At 40.3% G+C, this 13,302-nt stretch overlaps 1 protein-coding gene across 1 annotated transcript in view; it reads left to right on the forward strand.

Annotated features, from left to right (window-relative positions):
• Nucleotides 1-13,302, forward strand: part of LOC144763228 (ADP-dependent glucokinase-like) — a 157,223-nt gene that overhangs the window by 66,337 nt on the left and 77,584 nt on the right. Inside the window, exon 3 of the mRNA XM_078648624.1 lies at nt 82-272. Coding sequence (XP_078504750.1) covers nt 82-272 — 191 coding nt within the window. The remainder of the gene's footprint in view (nt 1-81; nt 273-13,302) is intronic.

Genomic DNA, 13,302 nt, shown 5'->3' on the forward strand with positions numbered 1-13,302 from the left:
CTGTTGAGTTTTAAAATATTTTCTGCCACCTGTTCAATTTAAAAAAAAAAAAAAAAAATCTTGTTCTTTTTTTCCTTTCAGGAGGTACGTTTCCAACGCAACTTTATTCAGGAAATTAGTAACTGCCTCTAAGAAACTGTCGGAAATGCGCTGGTCACTGGGAGGAAATGCTGCGTCAATGGCCAACCGTCTTGCCAGAGAAGGCTGTGATGTTCTCCTAGGAGGGCGATTTAGTCGTGAGCAGAGCAAAGCGCTTTCTCAAAATGTAACCGGTAAGTGTGTTCATGATCACATAGAGACAGGAGTCCCTGAATGGTCACAAGCACATGGCAGTTTGAGCCTTCCTCAGATCTGAAGTAGGCAGTAGCTGGGAGTTGGAGTGTAATTAACTAGATGATTTGGTTTCCCCCATTAATGACCCTTGCTCAAAGCTCCTGACGGATGCTGAATTATATGTGGCTTACTGGGTTCGTTTTTCTGATGATATAAACAGGAGGGCCCTCTTCTGTGCACATCCGAGGAGGAGACCTCCATAAACTCTTGATGTGGATTGCTGCTCTTCTAAAGTTGCATTTGATGGATTCCAATGTATTTCAGTTAATATGCTGGTTTAAGATCGCTCTCTTAGAAAAGATTTGGGCTGTAGGTGTCCCATCAGTCGAGTGCTACTGGGTATTTTTTTCAACTAACTTCCAGCTTAAGTAGACGGAGACCCAGAACTCTTTGGCAGTCAAGGATCAATTTTGTTTACAGACTGCAAAGTGTCCCAGCATTGATTTTCATGTAGGGGTAGGTGTTAAAAAAATTAAGTTTGCTTAAGATATAAGATTAGGTTTTAGGGTTTTGATTTGTCAAATTGTAGACCGACAGTACCTTAATCATTTTCTCACCCTCCTCCCTCTTTCGAGGTTAAACATGGTGACTGGTGTTGACAAAAATTCAGCAGCGTGACTTGTGATCTGTGGACTTATGATGCACATTTCTACACCCTTTGCATCAGGACTACAAGTCATAGGGTATGAGCACTTCATTTGAAGATGCTCTCTTTTTGTTTCAGTACTGCTCCACAAATGTTCCCTAAATGCCCAACATATTTGTCCATGGTTAACTTTATTTAGCTGTATGTTTGGGCGTGGTCTAACTTGTTAGCTGAGCATTTTTCAATGTAAAAAAGGCTCAGAATAAACTTGTCCAAATCACCTCATATTACATCTAGGATACCGTTCCTATAGTCAAATTTTGGATGTTCAACCTGGGGGGGGGGGGATATTTTATTCCCCGAGTGAATGATGTTCTCCAAGGACCCTATGACCTCAATTATGAATTGTGCGGCATGGAATTACCCTGTGGAATTCCACTCTGCATGACTGAAAGGGAGCCTATGTTGCTGCACCTAGTTTTTCATTGTGAGAGAAGACCGGATCAGATGTTACAAGCTGGGAAATTTGGCCAGTAAACCGAAAAAGGTAAGGGCTGCATTGCAGCCGAGACCAGTTTTCTTCCTCTCACTCAACCCCTCTATACCCCTGTTATCGCCTCAGATAAATTTACCACCTCCTCAGAGTAGGTGATAAATGTTTGTGTTAAACCCTTTGGAGTAGAGAATACTGGTCAGGATTAGGTTTTGTAATTCCAGGTCCACACAGTTACCTCCATTTCTGAGGGATTGAACTCACAATTGCGAGAATTCTATATGGAAATTTCAGTCAGTATATGTAATTCTGGCTTCCCAAGATCTATGTGTGGAATTCTCAAGACATGTACTGGACCTTTGTATCTTTTCCCTACACTCAGCTCAGTGACATCATTATGTTTTGAGAGACTTCTAGCCCATCATGAAGCCTATATTAAGGTTGTGTCCATGCCTACGTTATCCAGTGAATTAACTAGACCATTTGTTTCCCCACCATCCTAAAGTTTTCAGAATTCATCTATCTGTCCAGGTTCAGGTGATATGCCCTGGCTGCTAGCGTCTGTGCACCGAACGACTCAACCAGATGGTCCTTCCTCCATCTTTGAGGCCTGAGGTTACCCAGAAGTGATTCTCCGAGACCCCGGATAGGTTGCTCAAATCTCTTGGAGAAGGTCTTGTGATCAACTGGTCAGTCAATTTCATCTGTTCTTTTCCTTTGACTCATCATATATATAATTCTCCAGAATTTCCTGGACACCGTGGGTTTTCTATCATCCTTGTAGTGCCAGCCTGTCCACTTCCTTGCTGCATCTCAGAGAACCTTAATTGGGAGAAAACTCTCTGGCTCCCCGTTAAGCACAACCTAATGCACTCTTCTTTAGCTTGTGGTTATGATTCATGATGAGTTGACCTTCCTTCACCTAGGCTTTCTCTCTGAAAATCGACATTTTAATGACTTTTGCCAGAAAGGCATTCTGTAAGCAAAATCACATCCCTGATATTGGGCTTAGAGTGATACCCAAAGGAACCAAATTGTTTCTTGCTCAATCCAAGTTACTCTACTTCCATTTTACTTTGTCTGTTGCAACAATGTTTACATAAGTCTCTCTCACTAAGGAAATAGTTCTCCATTACTTCTTTCTGTAGTCTAACTGCTGCTTGAGCACCTTGAGTTTTTAATTAGACCTCTGATTCGCTCCTTGTCACAATTGATAAATGATAAGGACTGTTTCAAGTTTGAGAATCTTGTTTATTCAAGCTTGTTACTGTTTGCACCGTCGTCACCTCCTGCAAAGGGCTTTGCTCAAGGCAGCATAATTTGTGTTTTTCAGACATGTGAGTCTGAAATATCTGCAAAGTGCTACACGGGCTACCTTGCTTGCATTGCGCAATTCAGCCAAAAATGTAAGCTAAATATGTTTGCATAGATATAGGCCGTCCATTGCCGCCTTTTTTTTCTCCACCATGTTGATGGTAGTTCCTCTTGCTTGGAAGTAGAAAAATCCAAGGACGTTCAAGTAGCGTTCGATTATGTTTTACAGTTGAGTGACACCTAATCTGAGTCTTTCACCTATCCCTTAAACTCTCCAGTGAATACCTTTCTCAATCAGACCATTGCACCGAAAGGCTCTTTTTATGATGAAACTGGTGTTTGTTTCACTGTGCTGGAAATGTATGATTATAGAGTTTACCTATGTACAGGATTTGTATGCATGTGTGGTACCAACTAGGCAGCATTTTGAAAAGCACCCTAGGGCTCTAGATCATCGGTTCTTAACCTGTTGTTAAATATTCTGTAAATGTGAAGGGATTTGAAATTAGAAGCTACAAATTAAGTTAATATCCTCAAATTGATTGGTGGGAGCGGTTCAAGTGTAGCAAAAAGAATATAGTATGTACAATGAGTGACCACAATTGAATTTTAAAAAGCTCTCACTTTCCCATTCAGTTAAATTTTTTATAATTGGAGTTTAAATATACTAGTTTATCATTCATGAATTTGTTTGTTACTGTATTTTGTGTGTGTGTTTTTGCGGTTCAAATCATTGAAAATGCTTTGTCTGGGGTCCCCAGCTTGCAGTAATGGGAGGTAGGGGGGTTGGGTTCCAGTAATGATTAGGGGGAGGGGGAGGGGGGGTGTTTGCAGGGTTCCAGTAATGATTTTGTGGAGGTTCACCGTAGTCAAAAGATTAAGAACCACTGCTCCAGATGATTCCGACTTAAACATGCTTTTTTAGGAGTATGAATGGGTACTCTAATTATAACTGACATTATTGCAAAGGCTTTTGTAAAAAGTCAAAGCATGTAGAAATCTCCTATAAGCATAATTTCTTTAAAGGGCCAGTTACCAGTTTTCTCAGTAGAGGCTGGTGATCTTTTAAAGTGGTGGGGTGTAATACCTGCCAGGAGTTCACTTAATTTTTTTCAACATTTCCTACGCTACTACTCAATCACTTTCACATTTACTCTCTTCCCCCTCGCTCACTCTCACTCATATTCTCTCACTTATACTCCATCCCTCTCAGACATACTCATTTGATCTTAGTTTCATTGAGAAACTCACTTACACACTCACACTTTCACACTCACTGACGCTGGGCCCTTGTGTAGCTTTGTCTGCTAATCGCTACACCCTTGATGTGCTTCTACTTCTCACAATCTCCAGTCACTCACTCCCTCCAACGCTCTTGCATTCCTTAACTCATTCACGCGTACTCTCACTTATTCAAACACATTCTCAAACCCTAGTATTTTCATTCACTTTCACTCTCATTGACACTCAAACACACACACAAAAACACTTTCACTTTGTCCCATTTACTTTCAATCACTCAAACACATACATATAGGAACAGTGAAACTTTTTTTTGTTCACTTACTTAGCTGGCAACTTGGAGACTCCATGGCAGCAGAGTAGGAATCCACTGCTGGACATTGGAACTAGCAAGCCATGATTGCCAATGTGAAGCCAGACAGAGCTACAAGGGTAGGAAAACCCCACCTCAATCTCTCTCCCAGGTTCTTGATAGGGCTGGACCACCGCCTTATAAGAAGTTGGAACAGTGGTGGGGACCTTGCCCCTTGCTCCGTGTGGTTTCTCACTGGCCTCAGAGATGCACTGACATGCACCCTGACGTCACATTTCATTAGATATACTGTGCTGCCTGAGGCATTTGCAGTATGTCCTCTAAATTAAATGGATTGTGCCTGTGTGAGGAGAACGTAGATGATCTAAGCTCCTCAGACATGCGCAATCGAAACATTCACCTACAGAGATTTTTTTCTTTAATAATAATAATAATAATCCACATTTGTATAGCGCACAATCACCCGTTAGGGTCTCTAGGCGCTGGGGGCCGTCGGGAAGATTAAGCAAGCTATTGCCCAGAGTCACATGGTGCTCGGCTAACCTGCCGCCGGAGCCAGGGATCGAACCCTGATCCCCAGATTCCAGCGTCAGTCGCCCTGGCTGCGGCGCCACACCTCTTCCACTAACAGCACTCTGTCGCTGAGGAGGCACAGAGGGCTGACCTGTATACTGTGAAGGTTAAGGAAATCACAAAAGTCATCTTTTCATGAACACTGCTAAATTAGATAATGCTCAGTATCTGGACTCAGAGAGACAAAGTGTGGGGCCTCACAGGAGGCGGGAGGGGGAAGGGCTGCACCGTGGGGCTCCTTACAAGGAGCCACCACTGACTGTCTTCTTTTTTTAATTTTTTTTATTTATGGTATTTGCATATATACATACTGTGAACAGGGTGGCTTCAATGTGGGAACGCGCCTGTTAGCATCTTTACATCGTACATGTTTGGTCAATGACGGGTCCCTCGTTCGGATGAGTAATATAGGGAGAAGGAAGGGGGAAAAAGTGAGACAGAGAATATTGAATACACATAAATTGAGCTAAACCCTTCTGCAAACTCTTGCCTTAATTAGGCCCTTAAAGTCCTGTAAGCTGGTGCCAAGAAATTGTGCATAATGCGGAAAAAGTCCTGAGGCTTATCCTGTTTACTAATTTTATCCTGCTCTTTATTTCTCTTGCATTACTTTTACTCCTTTCTGTAAGTTTCAGGTCATTTTAAAATTCTCTTATTGGTTTGGTTTTGCTGCGCATGCTGCCATTCAGTTCTCTACGCATTTATAACCTATAGTCTAAATAACTTGATTAGGTTTGTAACTCCAGAATCTCCCCCAAGAAGAGTTAGCTCTTGACCACTTGTTCTAAAGCCTAACCTCTGCTGAAATTCACAGAATTTTTTGTTGTTGTTGTTTTTGTTTGTTTGTAGATCAGTTTTTTTTTCTTCAAAGTGTTTAATTAATTTTTTTTATAAACCGATACATTAGCATTTCTGTTACGAGGTTAGCCAAACGTAGTTTGTATTGCAGTGATTACAGGTACTTTGAAATATATGCTTAGCTAATCCCCTCTACATTGACTTGCTGGGAAATTAGGCAAAGGATGATGGAAAGAAAGAAGCAGGAAAGAAAGGGGTGAAAGGAGGATACAAGAGAGGTTATGTAGCAATGAGCCTAATTGGGCTTATAGCCATGTGACAAATCCGACACCCCACTAGTTAGCCTGTGGCAGGATTAATAGTCCTGTAAGCCCCCCGATGCCTCTTCGGCCCATGGTGGTAACAGTCAAACTCGCTCGCCCCCTGCCCCTGAGGGGGATGGGAGGAGGGAATCGGGATGGATTTATGGGGGTTCGTAAGATCTAGGTACGTATGGAAGTGACTTCCACATCCCCCTGGTTGCTGACCTCCAGGATGAGTTTTGTAGAGCAATGTTATCCGCGCCTCTGAGGTGCGCCACCCAGTTGACCCAGCCTTTGTATGAGGTCTTACTTGTGTCCTTCCAGTTGGTCAGGACCATTTTTACTGCTGCGGTCAGAAGCAGGTCTTGTAGGTCTGTGTCATGCTTTGATCTTAGTCCTGTGGTCATGAATGCGGTGGCGAGGGAGGAAAAATCAGCTATTGTGCAGCCAAGTGCTTTATTTATGAAACCAAAGATTTTCTCCCAGAGCGTTTTGAGTGATGGGCAATAGTAGATAAGATGTGCCAGGTCCCCCTTTTCCTTGCTACAGTTCTAGCATAGATCATCTTCCCTGAGGCCTAGTGAGAATAATCGAGCGGGGGTCCAGAAAGCCTTGTGGAGTAGCCAGTATTTTATTTGTGATAGTACCGGGGAGATTTTATTACGTGAGGCAGAGGTCCATAATATAGCCAGTTCTTGCTCATTAAGTGAGATATTGCCTTGTTTTACCCAATAGTTAGTTGACTTATTGTTAAGTTTGGTGGAGTTTGGGCGTAGAAGTTTGTAGAGGTGTGATACCTGGTGACCTAGTCTGATCTTTGCCATATATGTGGGATTGACGGTTTGGCAGGCGATAGTTTGGCTTTGGATAGGGCTGTTTTGATTTTCAGGAAGTTGTAGAACTCAATGTCTGTACGGTTATGTCTAGATTTCAGTACGGCAAACATGGTGGGGTATCCCCCTTCCCCTAGTTGGGCTGGGTGGGAGATGCCTTTCTCTACTCATGTGTCGAGGGCTAGGCATTTTCCCTTGCATCTGATCTTGCTGTTGGCCCAGAGTGACTCCAGCTTTGAGTCCTTTAAGCTGTTCTCCATTTTCTTATCTATTCTTAGTAGGGCACTTTCTGTGTTTTTAAAAATGAAGCTGGATGTTTGAGGGTGTGGGATTTATCACATGGCTATAAGCCCAATTAGCATTGCTACAGAACCTCTCTTGTATCTTCCTTTCACCCATTTCTTTCCTGCTTCTTTCTTTCTATCATCCTTTGCCTAATTTTCCAGCAAAATATGAATGAAGAAGGGTTCTGCACTCGTGTTAATGTGCTTTTTATGCGTTTGAACGATAGGTGTGCTGTACCCGATTAGTGCCTGCCCACTATTGAAATATGTATGTGGCCCAGTGTTGTAAACCACTGGGACTCTGGTACGCACTACAATTGAACAATAATCCTTTAAACCATTTTGTTTAGTTCAACATGTCTTTATAACAAAAATTCTCAAATAGTCATTATCTATATCGTTGGTAAACAAATGCAATAATTCTCACAATTGGTTAAAATCATGTTATGTCTCAAATTTCTCAAAACACAGGATTACAAACACAAAATATAATGTAAAACCCAATGCATTTCGGGGCATAATTGCCCCTTCGTCAGGGGTCTGTGAAAAAATACAAACAAGGAGAATATTAATCGTGAACAAAATTACATCTTGCTTTTCTCAAAACCATATTATATCCACTCTTACCTAAATCTTACGTAAAGGCGTGTAACCTGTGGGATATCTTTTGTAACTATTTAAAATAGTTATCTGTGAAAGAATCAAAAGGTATGTATCAAGTGATCTATTCTTTTAATGCTAGTATATTCGATGTCGAATGTATAGGTAAATACACACAAGGTGATAAAGTTTTACCTGCAAGCTCGCTTGAGGTAATGATTCTGCATTTATAGGAGACAAAAGGTAATCAAAGAAACAATAAACAAAAACACCGGTAGACTGCGTGTGTCCGAGCAGTATTTTAATACATGTCTAATCTGGGCAGTGAGAGAGAATGTGTATCTCACCTGTGAATCATGTCGGGCCAGTTGCCTCAAGAAAACAACCTAAAATTAAATGAATGATGCCGTCAATATACATCTGCGTTTGTGTGTTTGGCACAATGAAAAAGTAAGGGAAGTGAAGCACATTTACCTGCAGGTCTAAATTGCAGGCGTCGACCTTGTTGTTATTTTCATACACGAAAACTGCAGACGGAACGAATAATAAACCCAATCAATATCATCCTTAATTTTCAAGCAAACACCCAAAGGTAATGCTTTCAACATACACCAAATCGAAGCTTACCGTCCGTTAAAACGTGTAGTTCTTGTCACAAAGTCTTTTCGGCGTCTTCGTTTGTAAACGGAAACCTCCGACGGGTGCAAACGTCCTACCTCACTTTTTGAACTCTTGCATCAATGGAAAGTGGAAATAGCCAACAGACTATAGAATTCAGCCTGTGGTGATATGTTGGGAACTAAAGCCTATCTTCGACTTACTAAAAAAGCGAATGTGCTTGTGTACTATTCAATATTTGCGCATCAGGTTTCACAAATAATTATATTTTTCGTCAACGCGTGATAGGAAAGATATTCTGAACGCGAAATAAAAGGGATTCGTGTAATGCCCTATGCGCATATGATCTGTATTTTCGATCAATAAAGTTTTTACTGAAAAAGAATAGAGGAAAAATAATGGTCTCCAAATCAAGCTTATATAGTGCTTAGGAATTCTAGAAGCTTATTATAATTGTGTTTAGATCAACATTGAATATTGCATTTTATATTAATTGCTAAGCCTATTATTTGCAGCATGATACAAACATACCAATTATACATCACCTGCCTATTTACAATCTAAATACACATGTTTTTGAACATAGTTATCAACAACATGAATTCGTCTGGTTCAAACACAATGCCTGTTTAGACACTCCCATGATCCTGCTGTAAACCAGTTATGTGACTATATGACGTGTCTTGAAAAATGTGTGATTTATTTGAACAATTTTATATTTGACCTGAACAGAATTTCCTGGAGCAATCTAGTGTTTTCTGTACTAAACTTTATAAGAAACATGACATCTCCATTTTGTCATTCAGTCCTGTCGGGGTTAACGTTTGCAATTTCCGGATCCAAAAAGCTTCTCTCTGTAGAAGTATCTTGGCATTGCTCATACCCAATCTCTGGGGAATTATCTCGATAATTTGGAATCGAAGTTGCGCAATGTTATGGTTTTTTTCGATCCAATGTTGTGTTAAAGGTGACGTTAAACTTTTGTTGCGAATCCGACTTTTGTGCTCACTAAGCCTTCTTTTCATTTTTCTGTCAGTTTTGCCGATGTATAGCAGCCCACATGGGCATTTTATTGAATATACGACATGTTCTGAGTCACAATTGGTGGAGTGTCTGAGCGAAATTTTTTCACCAGTCCTGGGATGCAATAAGATATTGCCAGTAATTACATTGTTGCAGTTCTTGCAATTAAAACACCTCGATGTCCCTTTATGAACAGATTCTCGTTGCGACAACGTTGGTTTATTCAGTAGTTCCTTGAGGTTTTGTGCTCTTTTGTATGCGAATACTGGTCGTTCGTCAAATAACGTGCCAAAATCCTTTTCTGCCAATAGAATTTCCCATCTCTTAGAAATACATCTTTTTATATCTCGAGATGCGGTCGAATACTTTGAAACGAAGACCAATTTGGTACTTGTAGTTTTGGATCTCTTTTTTAATAGTTCTGTCCTTGGAATTGTTTTGATTTTTTCTAGGTGAGCCTCTAACAATTTTTTGGGGTAGCCCCTCTCGAGGTATTGTTGTTTTTGGTCCTGTAAGCTTTTGTCGCATTGCTCTTGGTTAGATGAAATCCGTTTAATTCGCATAAATTGTGATACTGGCAAGTTATTTATCAAGCTAGCTAGATGAAAGCTGGAGTACAGTAAAGCTGTATTTTTATCCGTCGCTTTTTTGTATAGCCGAGTCTCAATGGAATTGTTTTTGATTTCAACTAGAACATCCAAAAATGGCAATGCTGTATTGCTGACATTGTGGGTAAATTGGATCCTTGGGTCCACAAGATTTAAACTGCTGATGTTGTTAAGGAGTTCATTCATGGGACGCTTCCAAATTAAAAAAATGTCATCTATGTAGCGTCGAAAATAAATTAAACCTTGCTGCCATGTTGGGTCCTCTAGAATGTAATCAAGTTCAAATTTTGCCATGTACACATTAGCATATATACATGCCCCCGGGAAGCCCATGGCTGTCCCCGTCAGTTGGTTATAGTACTCATTTTGCCATGAAAAATAACTGTTCAGTAAACAAAATTCCAACAATTGTATTATTAGGATTTTCAACTCATCAGGTTTGTCTGTTCTCAAGAGAGCCCACTCCATAGCTTCTATACCTTGCTTGTGCGGTATGGACGTGTATAACGCCGTCACATCTATTGTACATAGTATCCATTCCTTGCATCCTGTGGTATCCAACTCTGCCAGACTTCTGAGGAAGTCTGATGTGTCTTGTAAGTAAGTAGGCCAATTTTGGATGAACGGTTGCATGTGTGCATCAATAAAGATGCCTGGATTTTCAAATACTGATGAACAGCCGGATACTATCGGCCTGAAAGGGGGATCATCAATGTCTTTGTGTATTTTCGGAAGAAAATAGATCTTTGGTCTCCTTGGGTATATTTGTCTGAGATATCGCTTTGTAGTGTTGTCAATCCATTGTAATTCTTCTGCCTTATCCAGAATCTCATCCAAACCTTGGGTAATTCTGGCTGTTGGATCTTGTCCCAATTTAACATAAGTGTTACTGTCATTTACATGTTCATCTCCCTTTCTTATATAAAACATCGAATCCATGATTACAAGGCCTCCGCCCTTGTCTGCTTTCTGTATCGTTATTTCTTTGTTCATTGATAATCGTTTCAAAGTGCTGTGTTCTGCTCTGGTCAAATTATTCAATTTCCGTTTATAGTTGATTTTGTTTAGATCAGCTTTTACCAAAACTTCAAATGTATCAAGGATTTTGTGCGATACTGGTGCCATAAATTGACTCTTGGGTTTGAAGGGTCTGTCTGTTTCTTCTGTTTTTTCCACGGGATTGACTACTGTGAAAAAATATTTTAGTCTGAGCACTCTCATGAATTTAAAGAAAGAAATTTCGGTTTCTAACTCATTTGATTGGTATGTCTTGACGAATGAGATGCCTTTGCTAAGGAGTCTTTCTTCAAAATCAGAGAGCGGGTAGTTTGAAATGTTCACTACAAGTTTTTCGTTTGACTCCGCAGTCCGGTTTTTTTCAATTGCTCCCTCTCTTTCTCTCTCTCTCCTTCCTTCTCTATCTCCCTTTCTTTTTCCTTTGCCTCTTCTTGTCTTATTTCTTGTTGTACTAAGTATATGTCTGGTGGTTTGTGTGATGCTTGGTCCTTTGCTAAAAAAGAAGAAGAAGAAGAAGTGGATGATGTTCCTGATGCACTCTCCATAATATTCAGTGAAGGAACTATTGGTTGTGACGATTGCGGTACTATCGATTTACGTGCTATGTTCACATCACTATCAGATACAACACTCTCTTCTGAAGAAGTCGGCTGTTGTTTTCTACCAGGTTCACTACTCCACTGAATATTATGGAGAGTGCATCAGGAACATCATCCACTTCTTCTTCTTCTTCTTCTTCTTCTTCTTCTTTTTTAGCAAAGGACCAAGCATCACACAAACCACCAGACATATACTTAGTACAACAAGAAATAAGACAAGAAGAGGCAAAGGAAAAAGAAAGGGAGATAGAGAAGGAAGGAGAGAGAGAGAAAGAGAGGGAGCAATTGAAAAAAACCGGACTGCGGAGTCAAACGAAAAACTTGTAGTGAACATTTCAAACTACCCGCTCTCTGATTTTGAAGAAAGACTCCTTAGCAAAGGCATCTCATTCGTCAAGACATACCAATCAAATGAGTTAGAAACCGAAATTTCTTTCTTTAAATTCATGAGTGCTGAGACTAAAATATTTTTTCACAGTAGTCAATCCCGTGGAAAAAACAGAAGAAACAGACAGACCCTTCAAACCCAAGAGTCAATTTATGGCACCAGTATCGCACAAAATCCTTGATACATTTGAAGTTTTGGTAAAAGCTGATCTAAACAAAATCAACTATAAACGGAAATTGAATAATTTGACCAGAGCAGAACACAGCACTTTGAAACGATTATCAATGAACAAAGAAATAACGATACAGAAAGCAGACAAGGGCGGAGGCCTTGTAATCATGGATTCGATGTTTTATATAAGAAAGGGAGATGAACATGTAAATGACAGTAACACTTATGTTAAATTGGGACAAGATCCAACAGCCAGAATTACCCAAGGTTTGGATGAGATTCTGGATAAGGCAGAAGAATTACAATGGATTGACAACACTACAAAGCGATATCTCAGACAAATATACCCAAGGAGACCAAAGATCTATTTTCTTCCGAAAATACACAAAGACATTGATGATCCCCCTTTCAGGCCGATAGTATCCGGCTGTTCATCAGTATTTGAAAATCCAGGCATCTTTATTGATGCACACATGCAACCGTTCATCCAAAATTGGCCTACTTACTTACAAGACACATCAGACTTCCTCAGAAGTCTGGCAGAGTTGGATACCACAGGATGCAAGGAATGGATACTATGTACAATAGATGTGACGGCGTTATACACGTCCATACCGCACAAGCAAGGTATAGAAGCTATGGAGTGGGCTCTCTTGAGAACAGACAAACCTGATGAGTTGAAAATCCTAATAATACAATTGTTGGAATTTTGTTTACTGAACAGTTATTTTTCATGGCAAAATGAGTACTATAACCAACTGACGGGGACAGCCATGGGCTTCCCGGGGGCATGTATATATGCTAATGTGTACATGGCAAAATTTGAACTTGATTACATTCTAGAGGACCCAACATGGCAGCAAGGTTTAATTTATTTTCGACGCTACATAGATGACATTTTTTTAATTTGGAAGCGTCCCATGAATGAACTCCTTAACAACATCAGCAGTTTAAATCTTGTGGACCCAAGGATCCAATTTACCCACAATGTCAGCAATACAGCATTGCCATTTTTGGATGTTCTAGTTGAAATCAAAAACAATTCCATTGAGACTCGGCTATACAAAAAAGCGACGGATAAAAATACAGCTTTACTGTACTCCAGCTTTCATCCAGCTAGCTTGATAAATAACTTGCCAGTATCACAATTTATGCGAATTAAACGGATTTCATCTAACCAAGAGCAATGCGACAAAAGCTTACAGGA

The sequence above is a fragment of the Lissotriton helveticus genome, chromosome 6 (genome assembly GCF_964261635.1).
Source record: "Lissotriton helveticus chromosome 6, aLisHel1.1, whole genome shotgun sequence".
Taxonomy (NCBI): Eukaryota; Metazoa; Chordata; class Amphibia; order Caudata; family Salamandridae; genus Lissotriton; species Lissotriton helveticus.